We start from the raw sequence: 23516 nt of genomic DNA, 5'->3' as shown, positions 1-23516 counted from the left end.
AGGAAACAGGGTTTTCGATCAGGAATGAATTTGATTGTTGCAGAGTGATTGATTCACTCCTTTGTCATCTGAACTACTTTCACCTACCAACTCATATTTCGTGCTCGCAACTATAAGGTCCTTATTATCTTAAGGCTAAGGATATCCTGCGCGTTTAAGAAACATAGTCAATCAGTTTAAAGAGAACCAAACATGACGGTAATTGAAGCGATCGATTGCATGGGAAAAATGGTATCATTATATTTTCAACCGTTAGTACTGATGGTTAATTTTCACACTATGCTTATGAGACTAAATTATTGCCCCGAGCAGTTTTGACTTGGATTTTAAGTGAAAACTGTATTATTAACTTTGAGGCTTTCAAGCCGAGGTCGTTTACAATTGCTTGATTGCAAACAGAGCTACCAATGATAGGATGCCATTTTCAATGTTGCTCGAACTCTTCTTTACGCTAATAATTTTCTAACTACTACCGATGAAAATGAGCGTTAAAATGACTTTTTTCTAACATTCTTTACACGTGAAGTGAAAACTTTCCTTTGTGACAACGAATTTCCTACTTTCTGATGCTGAGTCATTTCTGAGAGATACATTTTAATCCGTAGCAGACTAATTCAAAGATTATTTTCCAATGATGAAGATAGGTAGAGAATTAGTTATTAGAATGATAATGATATTCTCTTCACATTCTGATTTGCTTGGCAAGAACGACTCTGATTCACGGATGGATATAAATGTTGGGAGATTGGATAGTTAAATGTATTTATCAGTGAGCACGTTTTAATAGTCGCTATGTCAAAGAGGGAATTCAAAACAAAATGTTACGTATGTTTATAGCGAGGATTATATATTTAAACATTCAGTTTTGTGTAGCATGTAATAGAGCCAATCATTGAGATTAATAATTAGTTGAGAATTTTCCAAGAATTGGCTTGAAATGATACGAGCGCGTTGAAGGTGACAAGCCTGGACGGTTCTCACTTAATCTTATGTGTATAATCATACCCGTGACTCTTCTTTTTGAATTGGATTTATTAAAGGCTAACATGTTACCAAAAAGTATTTTTAATATTATTTCAGCGTTTATTTATGGCAAAAAATGGATTCTTTGCGCATTACCGAAAATGGGGGTGATATAATGCACCATATAATCTTACATGAGCCTTGAAAAAATATTCTACTGAAGGGCATATCTAAGCGGCACTAGCCACTGAAAAATCCAATAAAAGCGTGAATCGAGAAAATGGTAGTTTCAACTGCACAGTCTTTAAATCCAGTCGCTTTGTTGCTGCCAACTTGTTTCCTTTAAAATGTTCCATATTTAAATATTAATGGGAAATTCGATTGCTATTGCAGAGTTGAATATTGAAGTGTTAGTATTAGCCAGATTATACCTGATGGATATCATGTTACCATTCTCGTTCTTTAATCTCTCGTATCTTTTAAAATTTTAATTGATAGGAACCATGCCAGAGAATTGGTCAAGAGATTTACGATTTGTAGAGAATTTTATTTACTTGTTTTTGAATGTATATAGCGAAAATTTTAAATCAAATTCCATTTTATCATTAATTAAAACTGGTGAGCTAAATTTTTGAGATTTTAGAAGATTGAATTGTTAAAAGATCTGTATGTTTATCACTGAGGATATGTAAAAATACATGCCGCGTAAAAAGAAGAAATTGGCAATGGAAGATTTCTTTTATTCATTGCAAGAATTGAATATTAGGCCTAACTTTCTTTTTTACAGCAAAATTAGTTGTCAGTTGAAGCAGCTTGCCTATTTTTTTGCTGCATTTCGCCTTTCCAAAAATGAAGAATGGACTATTTTTTAAGGAAAAAAAATGAAGAGTGTCTCTAAAAATGAATAGTTTATGAGAATCGACTGTATTCCAATCGTGTAAACTGTCCCCCAATTTACACTATTTACATCCGTTTCAGTTTTTCTTCTTTTTCTCAAGCGCTCTCAGGGCATTTTCGTCGCGAACACCCTGACATATACTTAGTTCTTACGATTCCTATTCCTCAATAGCTAAAAGTTTTATCTCGGGTAAACGAGTTATCTTCGATTGAATTGAAGCACATTTTTAGCCATATTTTCCACACCTAATATGAAAAATACAAGGTCTGATGAAGCATCTTACTTCATCAGCTTTCGAGGAATATTCAGTTCATGCATTCCTTTTCACTAGGAATGGTACCATATTATCTACGCCAAATCGCGTTCAAACTTCTTAGTTTGAAATAAAATAGAATGATAAGGCATGAGTGTTGCTGCTGAACATCCCAACGGGCCTCATTATTCCTAATATTACTGATAGAAAGTACTAGTAAGCGCCTAGATTCATGCAACCCGCGTTACCAAAAATACCGACATATAATGGCAATATAAACCCTTTCGCGCTCTTCCTCAAGCCTGACAATGGAAGAAGAGACTTCATAAATTTGAATTGTGCCACATTTCCCTTGCAAAATATAAATTTAGATGTTTTAATTGTAATTTCTATCGATAATATCTGGAAAACTAAGGTCGATTGGACGTTTGAGAAAAATCAATTATCTTTTAAAATAGCATCTTATATTGCGCTGCGGAGTATGAAGGCAATCTTGTGGTGATGCTTGAGTACATTCATAAGTCAGTTTGTGATTTTTCTTCAGCCCTATTTATAGCCCTCATACACCCCCTTCTAGGTCCCTCATTATTTCATCAATATTAGTGTCTTTTTCCTTCCATAATTGATGATTCTTCTAAATTTTCTATCATACCATTAAGAGCGAATATCTAGCTAGTGAGCAGCAATTTCAGGCCATTGTAATTCTTGAACGCCGCCGAGTTTCTCGCGCAAGATAATTAGATATAATCAGCTCTCTTGTTTACCCGAAAGATCTACGGAAAGAATTGAATCGATGGAAAGATCAGGTAGGACGACATTGTTGGTAGAACGAAAGCGATCGTGAATAAATTACCGCACTTTCTCCATTAGCTCGCCATTCAGGGATTCCTTCACGTTTCCAAAATCCACCGCAGTGGCAGCAGCCGGAGGCACTCGACGCATCTTCTTCCGTCGTCAGTGAAAGTTGTGTCTGAAGTGACCCTCATCGCGACTTATACGCCTCTACTCCACATTTGACCAAGGGTACTCCCGCCTTAAATGCGGCCAGCATGCTAGCGAGTCAATAGAGTGAAACTTTCCCTCGATATCCAGCCGAATTTTAGTCGAGGATACTTTCATTTTCCATGAGGTTGACGCGAGTTTGGGGGTAAGGATAGCGAAGGAGGCTTTCACTCGGTCGCATAACACGTTGAGTATTTGTACAGATAATTATTCTCATTGACAGTTTTTTCTCTGGATGCACTCTGGTATGATCAGACATGTTTTACTTCTTTTGTCTGATTTGTTAGTTTTTCGAGGGTAGTTGTGCTTGAAATTAAATGTTTTGTTGATGCTTCGTTATTTATATGCTTTGATTTGTATTTTTTCAGCTCAGTATCTTTAATGTTGACAAGAATTTACTGTAGTACAGTCAGGCACATGCCCGCTCCATATCAAGCCACAAGTATTTTGTTTAGTCCTCAGAATTATTACTCCTCAGGAATATTTCATACTATATGACGAGTATGTCTACGGCTGCTTTTTTGGCGTAATAATACACTTTTTTTATCAAGTTTGAGTGTAAAAAATGAGACTGTGGCATTAGGAAAGTGGTTTGCGTGTTATGGCTGTTTTTTGGACAATATCATTATGAATACAGAACTGAAAAGTTTCGTATTTCTTGGGAATTTAAACTACAAAGACCCCAATTTAAGTGAAATTTCTCCGAAAATTTGCTTTCAATCAGGATAGACATAAGCAGCCCAGCTTGTCCACTGCAATTCCACTGTGTTTTCCTAATGTGGTAAAAAGTCTATCAGACATGAATAAACTTAGCTAATGCAAGCCAAAAAAGTTAGTGTTAATCTAACAACTGACCAACTTTTTTTTCAAGTTTCGTCCGCATTTGTCATATAGCGGTGGCGACATTACTCCTACTATGGAACACAACTACTGCCCTCATACGGATGATGCATTGGTGGCTTAGGCTGTGCTGCTCAAACACCCGAGATTTTTCATTGAATTGTCAAGGTATGAAGTGCAAAGAAAGCAAATTCACTAAATAGCAGGTCCAAACTAAATATATTGTTTGATTCGAGTTATTTCTTGTCCAGCTTTTATTATTTTTTCGAGAGTATTTTCACTTGAAAGTTATTATTTAGGTGACACTAGAGTACTTGATCCTTGATGTTTATTGTGAGTTTTAGCTTCATTTCTGTATCTTCGCCGTTTACCAGACATATTATCATACTACATTATTTTTAGTTTCCACCATTGTAGCCTATGTGTGATCCTCTTTATGCTAAAGGTGGATGATGATCTTATATGAGGGCCTATTAAGAATGATTAAAGTCTTTTTTAAGATTGCTATCAGTAAGGAAGTTAGTCTGATGTGTAATTGTTCACCTCAGGCAATTTTAATTCACTTTCGTGATTTAGTATTTTTCTTCAGTATACAGTTCCCGTTACTATCTAGTAGACTAATTTAATAATGTAGGGCGTTCGGTCCATGTAATTGTCAAAGATTACTGAAGTATTTGATAAATGTCAATTTTGGCAGGCATTTAGATCAAACTGACAACCTATTGGCAACATTTGTTACCGTGCTGATACAATTTTTAGTATCAGGATGGATGGAGATACGTTATACTTATGGATATTTACCTACACGAGAGAGAAAATTTCCCAAGTTAAGCTAATTTATAATATTCCTCTTACCTCGAAAGAATCCACATGAATTCCTCTGTTCTCGTCCCAAGCCAAGAGCTTATGCAGGTTTCGCACTTGGTTGCAAGATGTCGTGAAGAATGGCTCTCCTTGAGATGGAGCTACATGGATGCATTGGTGTCCTGGTCGCCTGCAGCAGTTAGAAAAAAGAGAATAGATTAGCCTCGAATTTGGTTGAGCAAGTAATGATCAATATTTCAGAGTAATTATCAAGGTGATTCAAAAGTAAATTCGATTTTTGGGTTACAAAAGTGAATAACCTATTCAATATGATATAGCATTACAAAAAATTCAACTATTGTATAAATCTCTGTCTCTATATCCCAAGGACACTTTTTAATCATTTAGTGTTTATATTCCAATCACAAGCTTAGATTGCTAAACTTGATTTCACAACCTTCTTTGCTTATTTTTTTCTTTCTTCTTGCTTCTGCCGTATTTCTTGCATTTGAAAAGGCATTCAATGGTGGTCATTCTCGAAATTTATAAGTTTCCTTCTTACCTTGCTTGGATTCTGAATTTAATTAGGATTTTTTTAATAAATAAAAGATTGTAGCACTTTTCGACAATTTTTTAATGCGTAAAACGCGTTTCGGCTCACAGAGCCATCATCTGGTACAAGAGATGATGGCTCTATGAGCCGAAAAGCGTTGTACGCAGTAGAACATTTTGTGGAAAAGTGCTAAAATATTTTTTTTATTTAAATATGTCTAACTTCCACCAATTGAAGCCTGAATCAGTTGAACTTTATTAGCATAAACTATGAGTCATACAATATCTCCATTTATGCTCCAATTATTTATTTACGCCCGGATTGATGTGAAAAGATAGCCTGTGGATTGTAAAAGATAGCCTATTGGATATGTAGTAGGGCTAACCTTTTAAGTTTAGCCTGTGGATGGAGTGCACGCAGAGATAATAATTATTTGCAAGGAGCAAATTTTCTAGACAAAAAAGTGCATTCGTCCTTATTCTTTTCGGTTGAAATAAAACTTAGTGTGCTTGGTAAAACCTGTAATAAAATTATTTCACTCTCTGGTTGCATTGAGATCCTAATTTAAATTCGTGATTTCGCTAATATCTGTGTAATTTATGGGAATGCGAGCTCAAATTCCTACAGAGGAAGATAGACTATATTTGCGCAGTATTTTTTTCACACTAAAGTTAATTTCATAATTTAAGTAGATAAGACGCGGATGTGCAACAGTTTCCTTTGGATTATATGATATAGTTATGTGCAGAGAAAGGGATTGCCAATGGGCTAAATGAGTTTATGCGTTTACAGTGAAATTAAAATCGATAAGGTATGGAAGAAATTTAAGATTGACGCATAAAATATAGATTCCTGGAAAAAAGAACCATAATTATGGAATAAGAGTGGATAGTACGATAAGAATAGGTACATGTAAAAACCTTGCCTTACTATGATACAAAAGGTGGAGTTTTGCCTGGCGTTTTGCAAAAACAGTGAGACGTCAAGTCGAGATCGTGCAGGAATGTGACAAATATTTAAGGATGAAAGAATTAGACGGAGTGGGGAAATTTTGAGAAGGATAGAATTTTATTTATTGACCTGATATTAATAACGCATGAATAATTATCAATATCTTTGGCCATTTTCTAGTTTCAGCAAGGAATCAATTTTCGATCCTCTCCAATTGAAAGATCCTTTCCACATCCTATGAAGGTTTCTATTGTATTTTTTGGATTTCATTGTTGCTGTTTCGAGTTTTCTTCTTGCATCAGCGATTTTTATTGATCAGCTTTCGATCTTTTGTGTTAAATAATGGCGTTCCATTACCTATGTTTTCGTTTTTATTGGAAGTTTATGGGCCAAGAAAAATTCGGTTTAATGGTGTTTGCGCTGGGTTTGGGCTCCATCCGAGGGAGTATCAATGTCGTTGTTTTACTTGGGACTTTTTGATACGCCTGGAAGCTATACAATACCTCGCAACAACACGGTAGTCTTTGAGAATTACTTTCGAAAAATTAATAGATGCTTACGTTTAAAGAATGAGAAATTTATCCTAAACTATTTAAATAATAATTTACGGTTGAAAGATAATTTTTTGTACCGTTTTTCCATTCCCCTAGTACTTCTGGTTGCCGCCCTCTTCCCTCAAGAAAGAAATCGCTAAGTAACTAGTCTAAATTTTACTTTTTTCGCGAAATGTAATGGCCATTACATCAGTTTTTGTCGTAGTGACATGTATATTTTTAGCATTTTTTACACATGTTGCGTATGTCAGACAAGTATCGGCGTAAGACCTTGTATAACTTTGCGGACTGTCAAATGCAATTTCCAAAAAGGTGTAGCTGGAATGGCTATTTTTTCAATATGTGATATAAAAATAATACGGAAAATTGTGAAATTTTCATTTAAATTACATTAGTTTTTGCAATAACCTCCTCAACAATAAAATAATGTCACAAAAATAAATTTTACTGAGTTCCCGACGAAGACATGGTATAAGGGATCTATTACAGAACCAGGAAGTACAGAGGTGTTAAGTAACGTCTAACAGCTTGAACCCGCGCACTATTGGCCCCGCTCCAAGATCCACCGGTCGCACGACGATGAGGAACTACGTTTGCCGACAACTCGTTCATTACTCCCCCGGCGACCTCGACGCCTTCTTCCCAGCGATTATCTCCCACCCCGCTCACAGCTCTCTTCTGTTATTTTAATGAGCAGCCGCGCACCGGCCTTCGCTCCATGCGTGCGATTTCGCTTTCCGCGACTCCGAACACCCACCCCGCGAACTAACACAACCAACCTTCCGCTTCCACCTTCTCGAACGATGAAAAAAAAAAAACACGCGCGAAAACCTGAAGCGAGCGAGCCAGCTCAGTGAAGAGACTGGTTTTCTCTCTCCCCGCATGTTCGTGTATGTGCATCTCCTTCCTGCGGCTAACTTTTTCTCTTCTCACCCGTCCAATGGGGATGTTTTGTATGTGCGGACGCACTTGACGCACTCGGGGAGATCTCTTCTTCGAGGTCGACCGTGAGATCGGCGGACGGGAGTGGTTGTGGGGCCGCGAAGCGCGCGTTTCCTACGTTTCTCCCGCGCGCGGTTGTCTTCCGAGTTCGCCGGGATGCCTCGCGGATTGGAAACGGGGGCGCGAGGCAGGTCTCGTTAGTTCCGCGCTGTAGGGGAGTCGCAAGTGCAAGTGCGTCTCGTTATACTAAAGTGGGACGAGGAAGGAAGAGGTTTTCTGAAAGAAAAAGCTAAAGGGCGGAAGATATCACTGCTCTCGGTGGGAGTCGACTCTTAAAATGGGGAGTTCCTCGGATGAGACGGGATTTTCGATTCCAAAATGACCGAACGAGGAAAGCCGCAACATTTCCGCAATTTTGACATTATTATTCCCTCCTCGGTCGTCTTCATCTTCAAATTTTACCCACTAATTGTGAGGAGTAAATGAAGGAATGCACAAGGTTTTCTCTCCGTTCCTTTCGACCGCAATTAAAGAGAGAATTATTAAATTGCTTTCTTCTGATAAATGTCCACAATTAATTATCCGTCGATCCGTCGCATCTTCGCTAAAGAAAACTAGTTTAAATAACAGGTCTTTAGTCAGTTTTTCCATTTAAAACACGATTTTAAATGTCGATATCCTGTCTTCGCTAAGTAACTCGATCTTCAATTCATACTAATGAGAGAAAAAAGTTTTTGGACCAAAATCTTACTATGAGATGAATAAAAAACGGTATTTTATATCATTTCCTAATCTTTAATGTAAATTATTGTCTATACCATTTTATATAGACATCGGTTCCCATTTTTATTATTATTTCCCTCACTTTTCGCATCAGCTTCCGAGGTACAAAGTGAAAAATGAATAAACATTTATGTTTCTTCCCACCGCGATTAATAGAGGCAATCATTGAATTATCGTCTTCCACATCCTGGATTAGTAAATTGGGATAATTAAACAAATCTATGAATATTCAGCAATTTAATATGAAACATACACTTACAGCCGATTCCCATGTTTCCTAATATTTTATTGCAATTAGTAAAAACAAAATTGAGTAAATATTATTTTCCAAACACGGTTTTACCCAAATAAGAAAAATATATTGTATCTAAAATATTTTTGAACTATTATTCAGCACAAATAGAGCGATACTAATTTTTCTTAAGTGTGACTATTTTTAATCTATCTTATTAATTGTTTAGTTCAAATGAAATACGTAAGAGTTTGATTTCTAAGATTATATTTAAAGGTGATTCTAATGAATTCCATCTCAAGATGTAAGCGAAGAAAAATCTAAATACCTTTTTCTTATAGTCCAAGAATCTACTTCTTCTTTTGAAATCGTAGAGCGTGAAATAGAATGAGAGCGCGCATGGAATATTTTAAAATAAACGTTCTCTATTGAAATCAAAAGCCGTGCCATCACATTTTTTACGAGACACCTAGTGACTTGAAGGATTCATTCTTTCTGCTCCCTTCTGAACTTAATGAGTTAATATTTTTGAATCTAATCATTTGAAAATATTTCTTAGATATTTAAAAAATGCAATTAAAGGACTTAAACGTGAGATGAAGGAATTTACATAGCATTTCAAAATATTTAAATCGATTTTAGTCAAAAGAGTTTTTTCATTCTTTCAGCTATAGACCAATCAATATGTTTGCCCCTTCACAGCGAAAGCTGAAGAGGAAATGTTGAATTTTTTTTATTCACTCTGCTCATTGGAAAAGTAAGGCGTTGATACATATCTATTGAAAATAGAACATTTGAATAAGTCAGAGTATACTCATCTTGATTTCCATTTCACCGTATCATTATTGCATCATACTCTGCCGCATTTTGTCTTTATTTTAGTTCGGTAGTACTCTTTTGAAACTTTTACGCTATTATAATGAGCGTTTATGGGTTTATATGGCTGATATTTACACATTTAGCTGTAAAAATTTACCTGTTTCTAAAATTAAAAAAAAATACAGCTAAGAAAATACCGAATTAAAATTTTCAAATTTGTAATACAGTCGAATTTGAAAAGAGACTGTTTTTCCCTGAAATTATATATATGATAAGATTAGTTTTTAGTGAGTAATGCGTAACATAAAAAAACCGATCGAATGGTAGAGATTCGTCCTCTGTATCCATTCTAAATGTGTTACTAAGGAAATAATTAAATTATTTGTTTGATTTCATTCCGTTTGGGTAAGGATATAAAACTAAACTTTTATGATTCCGATTACATATGTGCGTATAATTTTAGAGGCAGTGATGACGATAAAACGCTGAATTTCGGGTCGCGATTCAATGCAGTACTCGAAAAAGCTTCTTCTCTACTTCAAGCCTTCTCAACCACATTTATAAAATGGATTCAATCCTCAATATTCATGAGCAGAATCCCTAGCGCTTATAAAAATATCCTTGGGTGTTATGAATGCTAAAGGCTTAATTTTCTCAGAGGAAATATATGCAAGAGTATGCATGAAGATTGTGCAGCAACCATGATGGAATTTATTAAAATCCTTTTTCTCCTTCTTCAAATGCATTTTAGGGGAAATAAATCTCCCAATCAAGAGAAACAATGGGAAAATGAACGCTGTCGCCGTAATCAGCCAATCGAACCCATCAGATCCAACTCGTGATCTCGGATTTTACCATTTCAATCTTGGTTTCGCGCTCAGTAGCCGATGTGCGTTCTTAAATAATATTTCCGGAGAGGGGGTTTCAAAAACTTCATTACTAATTCGACTACGCAAAGAAATACTCACGAGCAAGCCTCCATTCTTAGGGTTTGTGCGTAGAGGTCGTCGACGTTCACGATGAACTTCCAGACGCCGTTCTTGGTCATTGCCTTCTGTGGCCTGGCCGCCGGCAGCACCTCACTCGGGCAAACGGAGAACTCCTCCTGGTTGCTGACGGGGTTTGTCTCGGTCAGGCCGCCCACTCTCAGGTCGTTCGACAGCAACGCCTCCGCGAATCCTTTCTTCTGCCGAATGCTGCTCAGAATCGCCTCCCTGTGAATATGATAGGCAAATGTCTGCATCAGTTTCCTCCATGTTAAAGAGGAAGGGTCGCCACTGCACGATTGATAACAAATAATTTTCTCGTTTGCTATGAAAAAAATTATTTATCCCATGATAGATGACATTCATAAAAAAACAACGCTGCAAAGAATATGCTATTCTTATATTATTCAGCTAACACTTTTTCCGTCTGTTGGACACGACTGCTTCCCCATCTTCATGTAAATTACGTGATTCGACTGAAATTGCACTATCCACTTTCTTACATCTATTAGTTCAGTTGCGGCCCTAAATTTTATTTTACCACCATTATTAAGGTATTAAGTATGTTTAGTTTAAGTGTAAGATAATTTTTGTAAAAATTACATCCAACTAAAATTTAAAAATTCTAAAATTAACCAAACATATTCGTGCGTGACAAAACTCCCATAACAGTTATGAGAAACCTTGAAGCCCAAAACAATTTCCAGATTTATAAAATAGGAAGCCCATTTTTTGTGGCCTTCAATCGATGATATACTAGAAGAACATGCTTTGAAATGCTCGTGAAAAATGATTTTTCCTCTTATTTCTAACCAACCTTCTTAATAATAGCACAATTTTGCTATGTCGAATACCAGAAATACATGCATAGATCCTAGGTTTTCTCAGGATAACTACTTTACCTTCTATTTATGAACCGTTTTCGGCATCTGCCTCGTCGCCACTGTGTCTCGCCTTCGTTTTTTAGTTTTTTTTCTTACAGCCTTTCTCAGGATTTAACCTCGATTTTATTTAAATTACCGATCGAAGTATATTCAGAGTTCCGGACTCATTTCTGGTCGTAAAATGATAAACTTAAGCAAGTGTAGAGACGAAGATTAGCGACGCTGTAAAGACATAATATCATACAGTCAAAAGCTCAAAATGACATACAATCATTACTATGCTAACAGCATGAACTGCGTTGCAGAGAAGAGGGCTAGTCCAATCTCTTTTTTTATCTCTTTGACATTTGGGGCATGGCGACCTTAAATGCAAATTTTCGGTCGAATTAGGCTGAGCGCAAAGGGAGTTGTGCTTTGTGCCCGTAGGGCGATAAGTTCTACGTGCTCATAGTATAGAACTAAGAATGTCTGCGAGAGATGAGGCTTATTTGCAATTCAAATATTTATATTATTTGTTCACAGATATTAAATTTGGAATTGCAGATACATTGATGTAGCAGTATCGGTCAAATGTGAATGCTTAGTACATTTGAATTTTTGTATAATTGAGATTTATCATACTTATCTGTTCCTACAGAAAATGAGGTTAAAGGCATTGGTATATTGATTGGATATGTAAAATGACACTTTGAGCAAACTGCCTGTTTACTTGCCCTCAAATTTTGCTCGTGCGAGACGCTAAAATGACAGCAAATTTGTTACAACTCCGCAGACTTTTCTCGGGTCACGGGGAGAGGTTTAGAGAGTTGGATTTGCGTGACACGGATCTTTCAGGGTAGTTCTCCTCTGTTTTCTGTAACCGATCTATCTGTCTTGAGAAATCGACCCCTTTTGTTTTTACTCGTGCATACATTTGAAAGCTCGGCTATCCTCAGATTATTTGCTCGGTTTACTCACTCGTGACATACTTAACTCTGAGATGGTGCGATAACCAGGGGAAAGGGGGCATTACGCTTTTGATAAATACTAACGGAAACACAAGGAAAGTCTTTACTACTAAGCGTAAATGCTATAAATTTGAGGAAAAATACACGTTATCTCATGTTTACACCGAAGCAGAGAATTCGAAGAATAAGGGAACATCGAATCAAGACCCATGAAGATAGTAAGTAAAACAATTTACGTCCTTAATCAATCAACCCATTCTGTTTCTTACCTTAGAATCATTATTTAGAATGATTTTTGGTCGATCTAAGCATATATGCAAGATTATGTCCTAAGGAAAATTATATATTTGATAAATTATTTGCGAGTCAATAATCACATCTTTCTCTGGTTAAAGAAATTATTAGCGTAGGCTAATTGGTAGCATCAGAGCGTAAGTTGTATATGATGTCCTAAAATATGCATTTTAAGTATATGTTAGTTAACATCATACGAAATTTTAGTTCTCTTTGAATACCTTAAGTATCAGACCTAAATTCTCGTATTTACTCGCCCAAGAAGTTTTGTATTGATCTTTTAAATTCATCCTATCTAAATTTGTGTCTCTTTGCAGGATAATTTACGAGAATTTTTCCCTTCGATTCGGTGTTATATAGTAGAACGGTGTTTCGTTCTCATATTAATGCATTTTAATGACGTTGGAAAAAGGTTCAAACTTTAATTAACTATTACTGAGGGCATTAAAGGTTAAAACTAATGTTTATCAATGAATCCCAATTAAAAGCCTCTTCCACTTGCCGAATTCATTCAATCGACTGTGATTTCGGGTCTGACTTAACGTCGTAATTTAAAAATTCGGTCCGCTGTCACGTACCAGTTTGAATACGCGGCCATTAGGTTTGAACGCGTTCCTGTCCTCTTCAGTGTATACGTGCCATGGACTGTTTCGACTTGAGAAGAATCCTACCTGGGATAGTAATCCACCGACAGGCAAACTGTGGGTCCAAAGTATCGGCACCCGGCTTGTGCCTGTAGATGGTTCTTGAAGCTCTCGTTGCCAATGCTCACCGGCGGCAAGTGATTCTTGTGCGAGGACCCAGAGAAGGGCCTCACCTTGTCCCTTCCTCCCATTATCACGCGCCGCGACGACTGTGACGTCTGTCGCACTATCTTGTCGTACGGCTTCGGCGGCCGCAAGTTGGACGGTGGACCTAGGAAGAGAGGAAGGTTTAGTCACTCTAACGGAAGACAGTGTCACATCTTCTCACAGTTTACTCGTGGCTTACAATTTTTTCCGGAATGCCCCCTTTGGGGAATGGGGTCATACACAACAGAAGCGAGTTGCCGTGAACTTGACGTGGAATTCGTGACCTTTAACTCCCCGTAACCTTTTCGTGCAAGTGAATGTTAATGCCTGTTTTTCTGTAACCAGATTGATTGATAGTTAACGGGACTACATCAAGAGGATGTGCAAGTCTGCGAAACGATCGGATGGCTTTTTTAAAACGCATGCTTTTAAATTTATTTGGGTATGATAATTCTATATTATTTACTCATTGAAATCGGATATAATTTCCTACAGAAGGCAACTTTTGCAGAGGGCCGACCTTTAATTTAGCACCTCATATGTTAAATTAAAGAAAATAAAGATGCGTGTAGTGGTAAACAATTTGCAAGCTACAGCCAACAGTCTCTCGCTGCAGTGGCGCAGCGAGGGGGGGGTTTGGGGGATAACCCCCCCCAGAGCTCAGACAATGTTTTAAGTTTAACCTATTTTATTTATTTAGATTAATATTAGTCATAGAATAGTGTGAGGATTAATAAATATCCCTCAGAAGACCGTAAAACTCACCATTTTTAACCATTTATCTTATTTTTTTCCCGGAGGAGTGCCCTGGCACCTCCCTCTTACCCTGGCAGGTATGCCATACCCCCAGACACCCCAGTATTAGTTGCGCCTGAAGCCCCCCCCCCCCCCTAGCCTTAATTCCTAGCTGCGCCCCTGTCTCGCTGATATCACACCATTGTCAATAAAACTTATATTAATGAAGATATTGGGTTTATCAGCAATTCTAAAAAAGTTCACAATAATTGTAACCTATTACGCTGCTAATTTACAGGTGATCTTCGGTTATTGATACGCATTAGAATTTTATAGTGCATATAAACACTCATACTAATACCACACTCGTTAGCAGTTTGCAAATACATCCACACCTGCAAATTATACATCAACTCATTTTGCATCTACACTAAGGGAGTTTACATTTTTTTCTAATGATTCAAATCTGAAAATTACATTCTTCCTTACCTATTAAAATAATGGATAATTGTACTAACGGATTTCTGGGCCAATTAACTAAATTTGTATCATCACCATCCAAGTGTGAGAAAAAATGTTACTTAGAAAATATTTTGGGCTATGTCGCCGCGTCAATTTTCGGGTGGCCCCAACGTTTCCCGACCGATGCTGGTCGCTTTTTCAAGGGAATCTTCCATTGCAAAAGAGATTCCCTTGTTAAAGCGACCAGCTTCGGTCGGAAAACGTTGGAGCCACCCGAAAATTGACGCGGCGGCATAGCCCTAAAAGTTTTATAAGTACTTAACATGAAAAGTACCCACGAAAGTTTGATCTGAGGTTACCGCGGCGTTTCTTTATATGAGTCTTGGCTTCCGGGCGTTCCTCCGCGTTTAGATGTCCATAAGTGACGACAGTTTCTCCACCCATCCTGCTGGCGTCTTCTGACCTGAAGACGACAGCAGGATGGCAGGAGAAACTGTCGTCATTTATGGACATCTAAACGCGGCGGAACGCCCGGAAGCCAAGACTCATATATACCCACGAAAGTTTTAGTGATGTGTTTGATTTTTTTAAATATGCGCAAATGACTTAGGTGACTGAAAATGGACTTTTTTCACTACCGTTGCCCTTGGATGTGAGCACAGAATGCCTTCTGTTGGTGCCTGGTGGGGATTTGAGGCGCCTGGGCGGGTTGACCGGGGGTCGCGTCTCGCCACCCACACCACTCCTCCTCAGGTCCCCGGAAGGAAGCCCAAAGCGACTCTGGAAGTCTCTACCCTGAAAAGAGGAAATCATTACAAAATTAGTGCCTCAGCAAAAATTATAACAGGTGGATGAATTCTGTTGATTGAGAAGTAGGATAACTATCAAAAAAAGGGGCATAGAGGAAATTATCAGCAGAATAGCCCAGGCGAAAAGACCATTCCACCGGAAGAAATATTTACTTTTATCGGGAAATTTGATCCTAGAGGTATGGCAACAATTTAACAGATTTTACATTTGTCGTATGCTTCTCCGCAGAAGTGAGGCATAGAAAATGACAGCCGCGGAGAAATCAAGGACGAGGTTTTTGAAATGTGGTGCAACAGAAGAATGGTGAGGATTGAATGGATCGACCGAGTAACTAATGAGGAAGTCCTGAGAGGAGTGTGAGAGATGAAAGTCTCGTGAAACCCTTGATAAGAAGACGGAACAACCTTAAAGGCCACATCTTGAAACACGGTGACCTGATGAAGACAACAGTCGAAGGAATAAGCTCTTATAAAAATTTTTTTTTTAAAAACCAGCCTTTATATTTAGATTACAGGGGATAAGCAAAGTTTATATATGACACAAAGCAAAAAAACTCAGTGACCCCGAAAAACCAAAAGTGACGTATTAAAAAAGTCACTATATTTATTAAATTTTCAGTGAATGGTAAGCCCCCTATGTTTCAAAATGCCACCCCTATGCTTTTAAATGCCTACCCCTATGTTAAAAATGCCACCCCCCTATGTTTAAAATGCCACCCCGTACAAACATGTTTTGGGGGGCTATAGGTTGACTGGGGGGTGGTTAAAGGGGGGTTGGAGAGAAAAAGTTATATTTTCATGTATTGTCATCGGAAATGAAGAAGTGTGCAAAATTTCAGCGTTTTTGCTTCACAGGAAGTGAGTCAAATTTCAGTTACAAGATTTGTACCAGACAAACAAACAGACAGGTTGGTGAGTTGATATAAAGGCTGGTAATAAAAATAGGTGGTAAGCATTGGAAAAGGAAGACCGCGAATAAAATATGTGGAAGAAGTAAAGAAGGATGTGAAAGAAAAGAAATACGTTGGTGTGAAAAGATAAGCTGATAGGAAGACTGAGTGGAGAGCTGCGTCAAATCAGTCTCAGGATTGTTGACCAGTGATAACGATGATGAGCATAAATCGGGTCACGTAATTAAAATCACTCTACAATCGAAGGTATGGGGTCGTGAATTTACTATGATACGGTTTTCTATCATTTTTTACTTTTTTTTTATTAATTATCTTATTATTTCGTGCACGCGCCATCAACTTTTTTCCTCAAAAGTCGTGGATGAAAAAGCTAAAAATTGCGGCTTATGCGAATCTAGAAAATAATTGCAATCTGGTACCCACTGAAATGATTATTTGCGTACCGTACGACAGCACAATGAAGGGTATTAGTGTATTGTGGTGATTTTAACTGTAGTAGTATACAGGGGCGCAGCTAGGAATTAAGACTGGGGGGGTTTAGGTGCAACCGGTGCAACTAATACCGTGGTGTGTGGGGTATAGAATACCCTCCAGGATAAGCGGTAGGTGCGAGATTATTAAATTGCGGAATTTTAAGATAAATGGTTCAAAATGGTGAGTTTTACGGCTTTCTGAGGGATATTTTATTAATCCTTACACTATTCTATTAGTAATATCAATCCAATTAAGTAAAATGGATTAAACTTAAAAATTTCTCTGTCTTTTGGGGGGGTTCTGTCCCCCAAAACCCCCTCGCTGCGCCACTGGTAGTATATATAGTAGTGATTTTAACTGCAGGAATAAAACGGTTCCAGGAGAAGATATCGAAGGAACAAAGTAGTACAAACAGGTATTATAAAAATATATAATCCCAATAACAGTAAATATATGCATTTTAATTTCACTCATCAACCATAAAGGTTAAACAGCTGAAGTCGAAGAAAAATATTCAGCCCCCCACGGTCCATTTCGTATTATACTATAATTTATATGTAGAGGGACTGACGTGTGAGAAACGCAACGATCAGTTCTTTGAGATAGATATTTTACTTATAGTTAACTTCCTCCTTCCCTTGCCGAGTGTTTTAGCAACCCCACCAAATTGTTAGTTATTACACCACTCCTAGTCTCATAGCATACTGATCTTCTATTTTCCGTTTCGGGAGCTTTTATCCATGACTTTTACCAAAGGACAGCAAGTGATAAATACCCATTTATGTTTTGTAAGCTTCTTTTGCTCATATTGCTCACAAAACACAACAAAGGGTGAAAAAACTAGCGTGTTAACGGTTGTAAACAGAAGAGAAAACGTGTGTCTTCCTTGAGAATCTGAAAAAACGGAAACACAAAAAAAAGAATTCCCACCACCTACTTAGAATCTAAAATTATATTTCCCACGCCTGCCGTCTCCTTCCGACTGCTGCATTCCGCGGTTATGTTTTTATGGGGCCAGGAGGGAAACATTGTTGTCCTTGCATCGGATTCCATTTCTCCTAACAAGAGTTGTTAAAATGTTACTTTCGGAATTTGGATTCTTGTAATCGAAGAAATGAGGGCATGCATCACCTTAGTTACTACATCTATGATAGTAGAAGTTCGTATTGACCTTCAGGTAAATAATGAACCGAATATGGGTCTTGGACAGTTACTTTTAAGAAATAGCATTTCAAAAACCGATATCTTCTCATGTATGAAATCATATGCCAACTTAGAGATTCCTAAAATTTCCAGTATTAATAATGCCTCGGTATTTTTAGGGTAATTTGTCTTACAGCTATAATATTGGGGATTGTGAGGTATCCTTCCGCGGAGCGGGGAATCCTGGGAAATGTATCTAAATTGGACGTAAAATGGAGGTTTCTGAGACTTTCTATGAACAATTTTGTGCTGGGTGTGCACTCTGTTTGCTTAAAAAGATCTCACACCCTCAGCTTGCGATCTCTTTGCCTGCTCATTGTTTTAGAGAGGCTGAACTAACATTGATTGAATTTTTCTTGATGATAAAAATTTCAAGCGTTAGAGAAAATCTGTTAATCTTGATGAAAAAAGTCATTGCAAAAAATATCAGTATCTGAACGGATTAATTTGTCGAATTGATTGCAATTTTCAAGCGTATTAGAAATTCTATTTATTAAAAAAAATGGGTCACTCGAAAAAAAAACTGAATTAATGAAGGTATTGTGTTCACCAGAAGTTGAATGAGAAAGTCCTTCAAAGATTTTCGAGAGATGTCTTTCAGGCGTGTTGTTCCTGTTATCGTCATGAATAACACAGACAAAATTTCCTTGGTTCGTAAGGGTCCTCTTCTCAACTACGTCCAAAGGGACTGTTTTAATTTACACTATTGCAGACCTTCAAATACCATGTTAACGCTCGAACTCCATTCCCGAAAGTTAAAATTTTCCTTCATCATCATCATTAGTCAACAATCCAAAGATTGGTTTGACGCAGCTCTCCATTTCTCTCTCCTATCCGCTAATCTCTTCATAGCTACATATTTATTCTCTTTTACATCCTTTATAACCTGTCCGATATAACTCATTCGGGGCCGTCCCTTGCCCTTTTTCCCTTCCACTTGTCCTTCAACGATTGTCTTCATCAGACCATCGTGCCTCAAAATGTGGCCAACTAAGTTGTCCCTTCTTCTGCTTAATGTTTTTAGGAGGCTTCTCTTTTCTCCTACTCTCCTTAGCACTTCATGGTTACTCACACGGTCAATCCATTTTATCTTCATCATTCTTCGGTAGCACCACATTTCGAATGCTTCCACTCTTGACTTCTCTGCTGCTGTCAACGTCCAAGCCTCGCTTCCATAGAGAAACATACTCCATATGTAGCATCTGATGAATTTTTTCCTTACTTCTATGCTGGTATTTTCAGCTGTAAGAAGATTCTTCTTTTTGTAGAAAGCCCTCTTCGCCTACGCTATTCTACTGTGTATTTCTTTCTTGCTCCGTCCATCGCTGGTAATTCGGCTTCCCAGGTAAGAGAACTCGTTCACCTCTTCAAGCTTATGCTTTCCTAGGTTGATGTTTGTTTTAGCCTCCTCTCTTTTACTGCAAACTAATATCTTAGTCTTCTTTTTGTTGATTTTCAGCTGATATCTGGCCATTGCCCTTTCCATGTTTGTCAACGTCTTCTTCAAATCCTTCTCTGTCTCGGCTATGACTGCTATGTCGTCAGCAAATCGCAGCATACTAATTTTTTCTCCGTGGATATTGACACCCGAAGCTTTCTGCTTGATTTCGTTGATGGCTTTCTCTATGTAAACATTAAAAATTAAGGGGGAAAGCGCACAACCTTGTCTCACCCCTTTTCTTATTCTCGCTTCTGCACCGTTTGGTCCACATTTGATCACAGCTACTTGGTTTTTATACAAACTATGAATAATTCTACGATCATTGTAGAGTACGCCGATTTCTTTCAAAATTCTAAGCATTGAATTCCATTCCACGTTATCAAAGGCCTTCTCTAAATCGACAAATGCTATGAAGGTTGGTTTGTTTTTCTCCATTCTCTTCTCTATGATCATCCTAAGAGCCAAAATTGCTTCCCTTGTGCCCCTGCTTTTCCTAAATCCGAATTGGTCCTCATCCAGGAATTCTTCTCCTCTTCGTTCAATTCTCCTGTAAATGATTCTTGTCAGAATCTTCGACGCATGTGTCGTCAGGCTTATGGTCCTAAATTCTTCGCACTTCTCAGCTCTCTTCTTTTTGGGTATGGGAATGATGATGATCTTCTCGAAGTCACCAGGTAAATCTCCTGTTGAGTACATATCGCAGATAGTTTTATACAGTTGAGTTAATACCTTTTCTCCTGCATTTTTTATTAACTCTGCTGGAATGTTATCTATTCCTGGGGCCTTATTCTTTCGCAGGTCTCTTACTGCAGCGTCAATTTCCGATCTTAAGATGCTTGCTCCAATGTCATCCTTTTCAACTTCACTTTCCTCTTCGAGAAATTTTCCTTAGGGCAACAAATCACGTCCATGGATATAGCAATATTCCACAAAATCAAGCCTGAAACGATTTTATGCGAAAAAATCACGTATCACGTGCGAAAAATCATGAGCCCACTCCCTTAATTTAAATAGTTTACGAAGCTATTCTAAAAAAAATTCATTTATGAATACCTTCCATATTATCAATCCAGGATATTTTGAAATTGAAAATCAAAATTCCAATGGCCATTCTCGAAGAAAATTTAAGACAATATTTATAATTAAACTTTAAATTAGCTTTTAGGATTCATTTTGCGGGTTGCGGTTTACTCTTTCATTTATTGTTATCAGAAATCCATGCTCCATGAATTTAATAAAATGGCCTTCATAGGAGTCGCAGTATATTGAAGGAGGCAACCGACAACAGAAATCATTTTCGCCATAGGATAGGAGAAACCCGGCGTCGCCATTAGCCTACTCTTAACAAAATAGCGCTGTAGGGACCATGGAATTAAGTTCCATCCGACATGCGGAATGGTGTGGTTGAAGTTCTCTCCACAAAGCACTCAAGAAGGGATAAGGGCAGTCTCTTTTAAATATCAACCACTACTGGGAGTTGAACCCGTACTCACATGGTAGGAAACCAACACTCCGGCTACCACACCAACCGGCTACCCATCAGTCATAATCATAACTATATAAAATCAACTGATTTGGGCGTTACTTGGTGGAACGATGAAATGTTCATGGTGGACAAAAACCGAGTACTGTTCCACAAACTTATTTAATTGGCTGTCAACTTGTTTCAGCGTCTATACCGTCATTATCAAGACTAACATAAATGGTTACAATGGCTAAAAATATATATACTAATCATAACTATATGTTTAGCGATTATAATTATAGCCATTATTAAATGAACATATATTTTTTGCGAAATTTCTTTGACTCTTATACGAATTACCTGGCCGGCTCCATTGTCATCCACGGAGGCAACTGTTTCCTTCAGCAGATTCACTATATCGAGGTTTGGCAAGAGCTTCTCGAGAACCCCCGTGGAGTTGCTCCGACGCGCGCTCTGTGCAAAGTCCATCATGGCGGGAAGCCCTCCCTTCATGCTCATCTGTTTGAGGTCCCCAACGACCTCCACGTCGCCTTCTGCCGTCCCGGAAGCGATACTGTTGGTGGGCGACGCTGCAGACGCCAGCAGGTCCTCGCCCCCGTCCGTCGACGGCTGATCTAGGACGTAGTCTGAGGACGCCGCCTCCTCCTGCTCCTCCTCCTGGTCCGGCGGCAGCGGGAGGTTCGGTCGGAGGGCCGAGCGAATCATGACGGCCAGCTGGTCGCGCTGGCGAGTCGGCATGACCCGCAGGAAGGGCAATATCTGACCCAAGCTGTCCGCGACGCCGGGTCGCTTGAGTGCCTGCCTCATCGTCTCAGCGAACATTCGACCCTCCGTCATCCTCGATGGCTCTACGGTTGATGCGGGTGTCGCAGCCGCCACCTGAAAGGGCAAGAAGGAATGAATGATAATTGGTACCATGCCGGAGACATCGATAACAAGGAAGAATCTTAGGCCATTTGTTCCACAACGGTACGATTCCACATTGGAAAAAGTTGAAATAATAGGTCAAATGTATTTTTATTCACAAATAGTCTGTGAAAGAAGAAATTAATATCAATTGATTGCATTATGGGAACAATGACTGCAAGAAAAATAAGTAGCAACAAATTCAAAAGTGGCACGAGTCAACTTTGCACGATTTTGGGATGAACATTTTATTCGCATATTTTTAATCTTATTTTTGAGGCTACTTCAGCTATTAATTTGGTTTGCTTCCATGAGTAATACGATATTTGAGTAAACTTCATCTTTTCAAGAAGAAAAATTGAAATGATAGATTCAGTAGCTTTGAAGTTGCACAAAATATTGTTGTGGTTGCTGCTGAATGGCAATTTTCTGTTTTAGGAATTCATGGCTTCATGCGTTTAAAAACTCATCATATTCAACGACTCTGTCACTACATGGTTATACTTTTAGAACCTTCAGGTAATTTATACTTTAGGGAAAGCAATTGGCTTTACTATCCTGTGAACTTTAGTCTGAAAACAAGTAAGCTAGGGACGGTATGACTCACAATTTTCCTCCAATTACGTCTTTGTTATTGTTAAGGTTATTCCTCAATAAGTGTGTGAACCAACTCTAATATTGATTTCATCCATGTTTTTAGTATTTTCAATCAACTTTTCAAATGATGTATTACTATTTGGAACACCAAATTTACATACATTATTTTCATATTTTCGACGGGTGTATTTGGAGGGATTGGAACACGTCATCGCAGCGTCATTTCCATGGACCGTGTACATGGTCAGCAAGGCCAGTTCTAGACATTTTTCTCGTGTAAGCAATCAACATTCCGGCCGCCCCCTTCAAAAATAATATGAGAGGTAGTACGATTAGTACTGAACATTGGCGCTTGGCGCCCTACGCGGCCGTGTACTTAGCTTACCGCTCAAACCGGCCCTGATATTCTGATGTTCAGCATAGTCACGGAAGTAAATTACTGATAGCTGAAAACTAATGCTGGAAAACCTCCCAAATTTCATTTCTATTGTGTTTAATGGGATTATTAGCATCTGGTAGAAAGTTGTTATTTTTAACGATGAGACAATTATGCCTGCGACAGATACGCTACTTTCTCCAATATCATCGCTTCGAATACCATATGACTTGATGCTTAATTTGTGTAAAACATAACTTGGAAAGGTAGGAGCCTGCTGCAGGAGCCTATATTTAGCGAGACCATTTTATTGCTACCAAATTATGCCCAGAGAAAATAATATATAGTCCCCAGGTATATTTTCCAGTTTTAAGGAAGACCTCTATAGTAAAAAAACTATCTATTAGAAAATGACTTCTAACCGCCTCGTCGCGTCCATCGTCATCGCTAGGATGGTAATGATAGGGAGAATTTGGAGTAATATTGAGAGAAGCCTGACCAATTAGCTCAAAAGAAAGGAATATAATTGATCAAAAGGCAATTTATTCACTTGACTGCATTTAATGATCTGAGTTAACGCAAAGCAATCTGAGGCTTAAAAACTTTCCCTAGAGGACTGA

The 23516-nt window shown here is 38.1% G+C and overlaps 1 protein-coding gene across 1 annotated transcript in view; it reads right to left on the bottom strand.

The window, feature by feature from the left end:
- Positions 1 to 23516, bottom strand: part of LOC124155813 — a 60253-nt gene that overhangs the window by 21238 nt on the left and 15499 nt on the right. Inside the window, exons 2-6 of the mRNA XM_046529939.1 lie at positions 21357 to 21896; positions 15332 to 15488; positions 13377 to 13620; positions 10563 to 10808; positions 4812 to 4950 (exon numbers count right to left, since the gene is read on the bottom strand). Coding sequence (XP_046385895.1) covers positions 4812 to 4950; positions 10563 to 10808; positions 13377 to 13620; positions 15332 to 15488; positions 21357 to 21896 — 1326 coding nt within the window. The remainder of the gene's footprint in view (positions 1 to 4811; positions 4951 to 10562; positions 10809 to 13376; positions 13621 to 15331; positions 15489 to 21356; positions 21897 to 23516) is intronic.

This window comes from Ischnura elegans, chromosome 3, assembly GCF_921293095.1.
Source record: "Ischnura elegans chromosome 3, ioIscEleg1.1, whole genome shotgun sequence".
Lineage (NCBI taxonomy): Eukaryota > Metazoa > Arthropoda > Insecta > Odonata > Coenagrionidae > Ischnura > Ischnura elegans.
The sequence above is the reverse complement of the archived record's forward strand: the minus strand, read 5'-3'. Positions and strand labels throughout refer to the sequence as shown.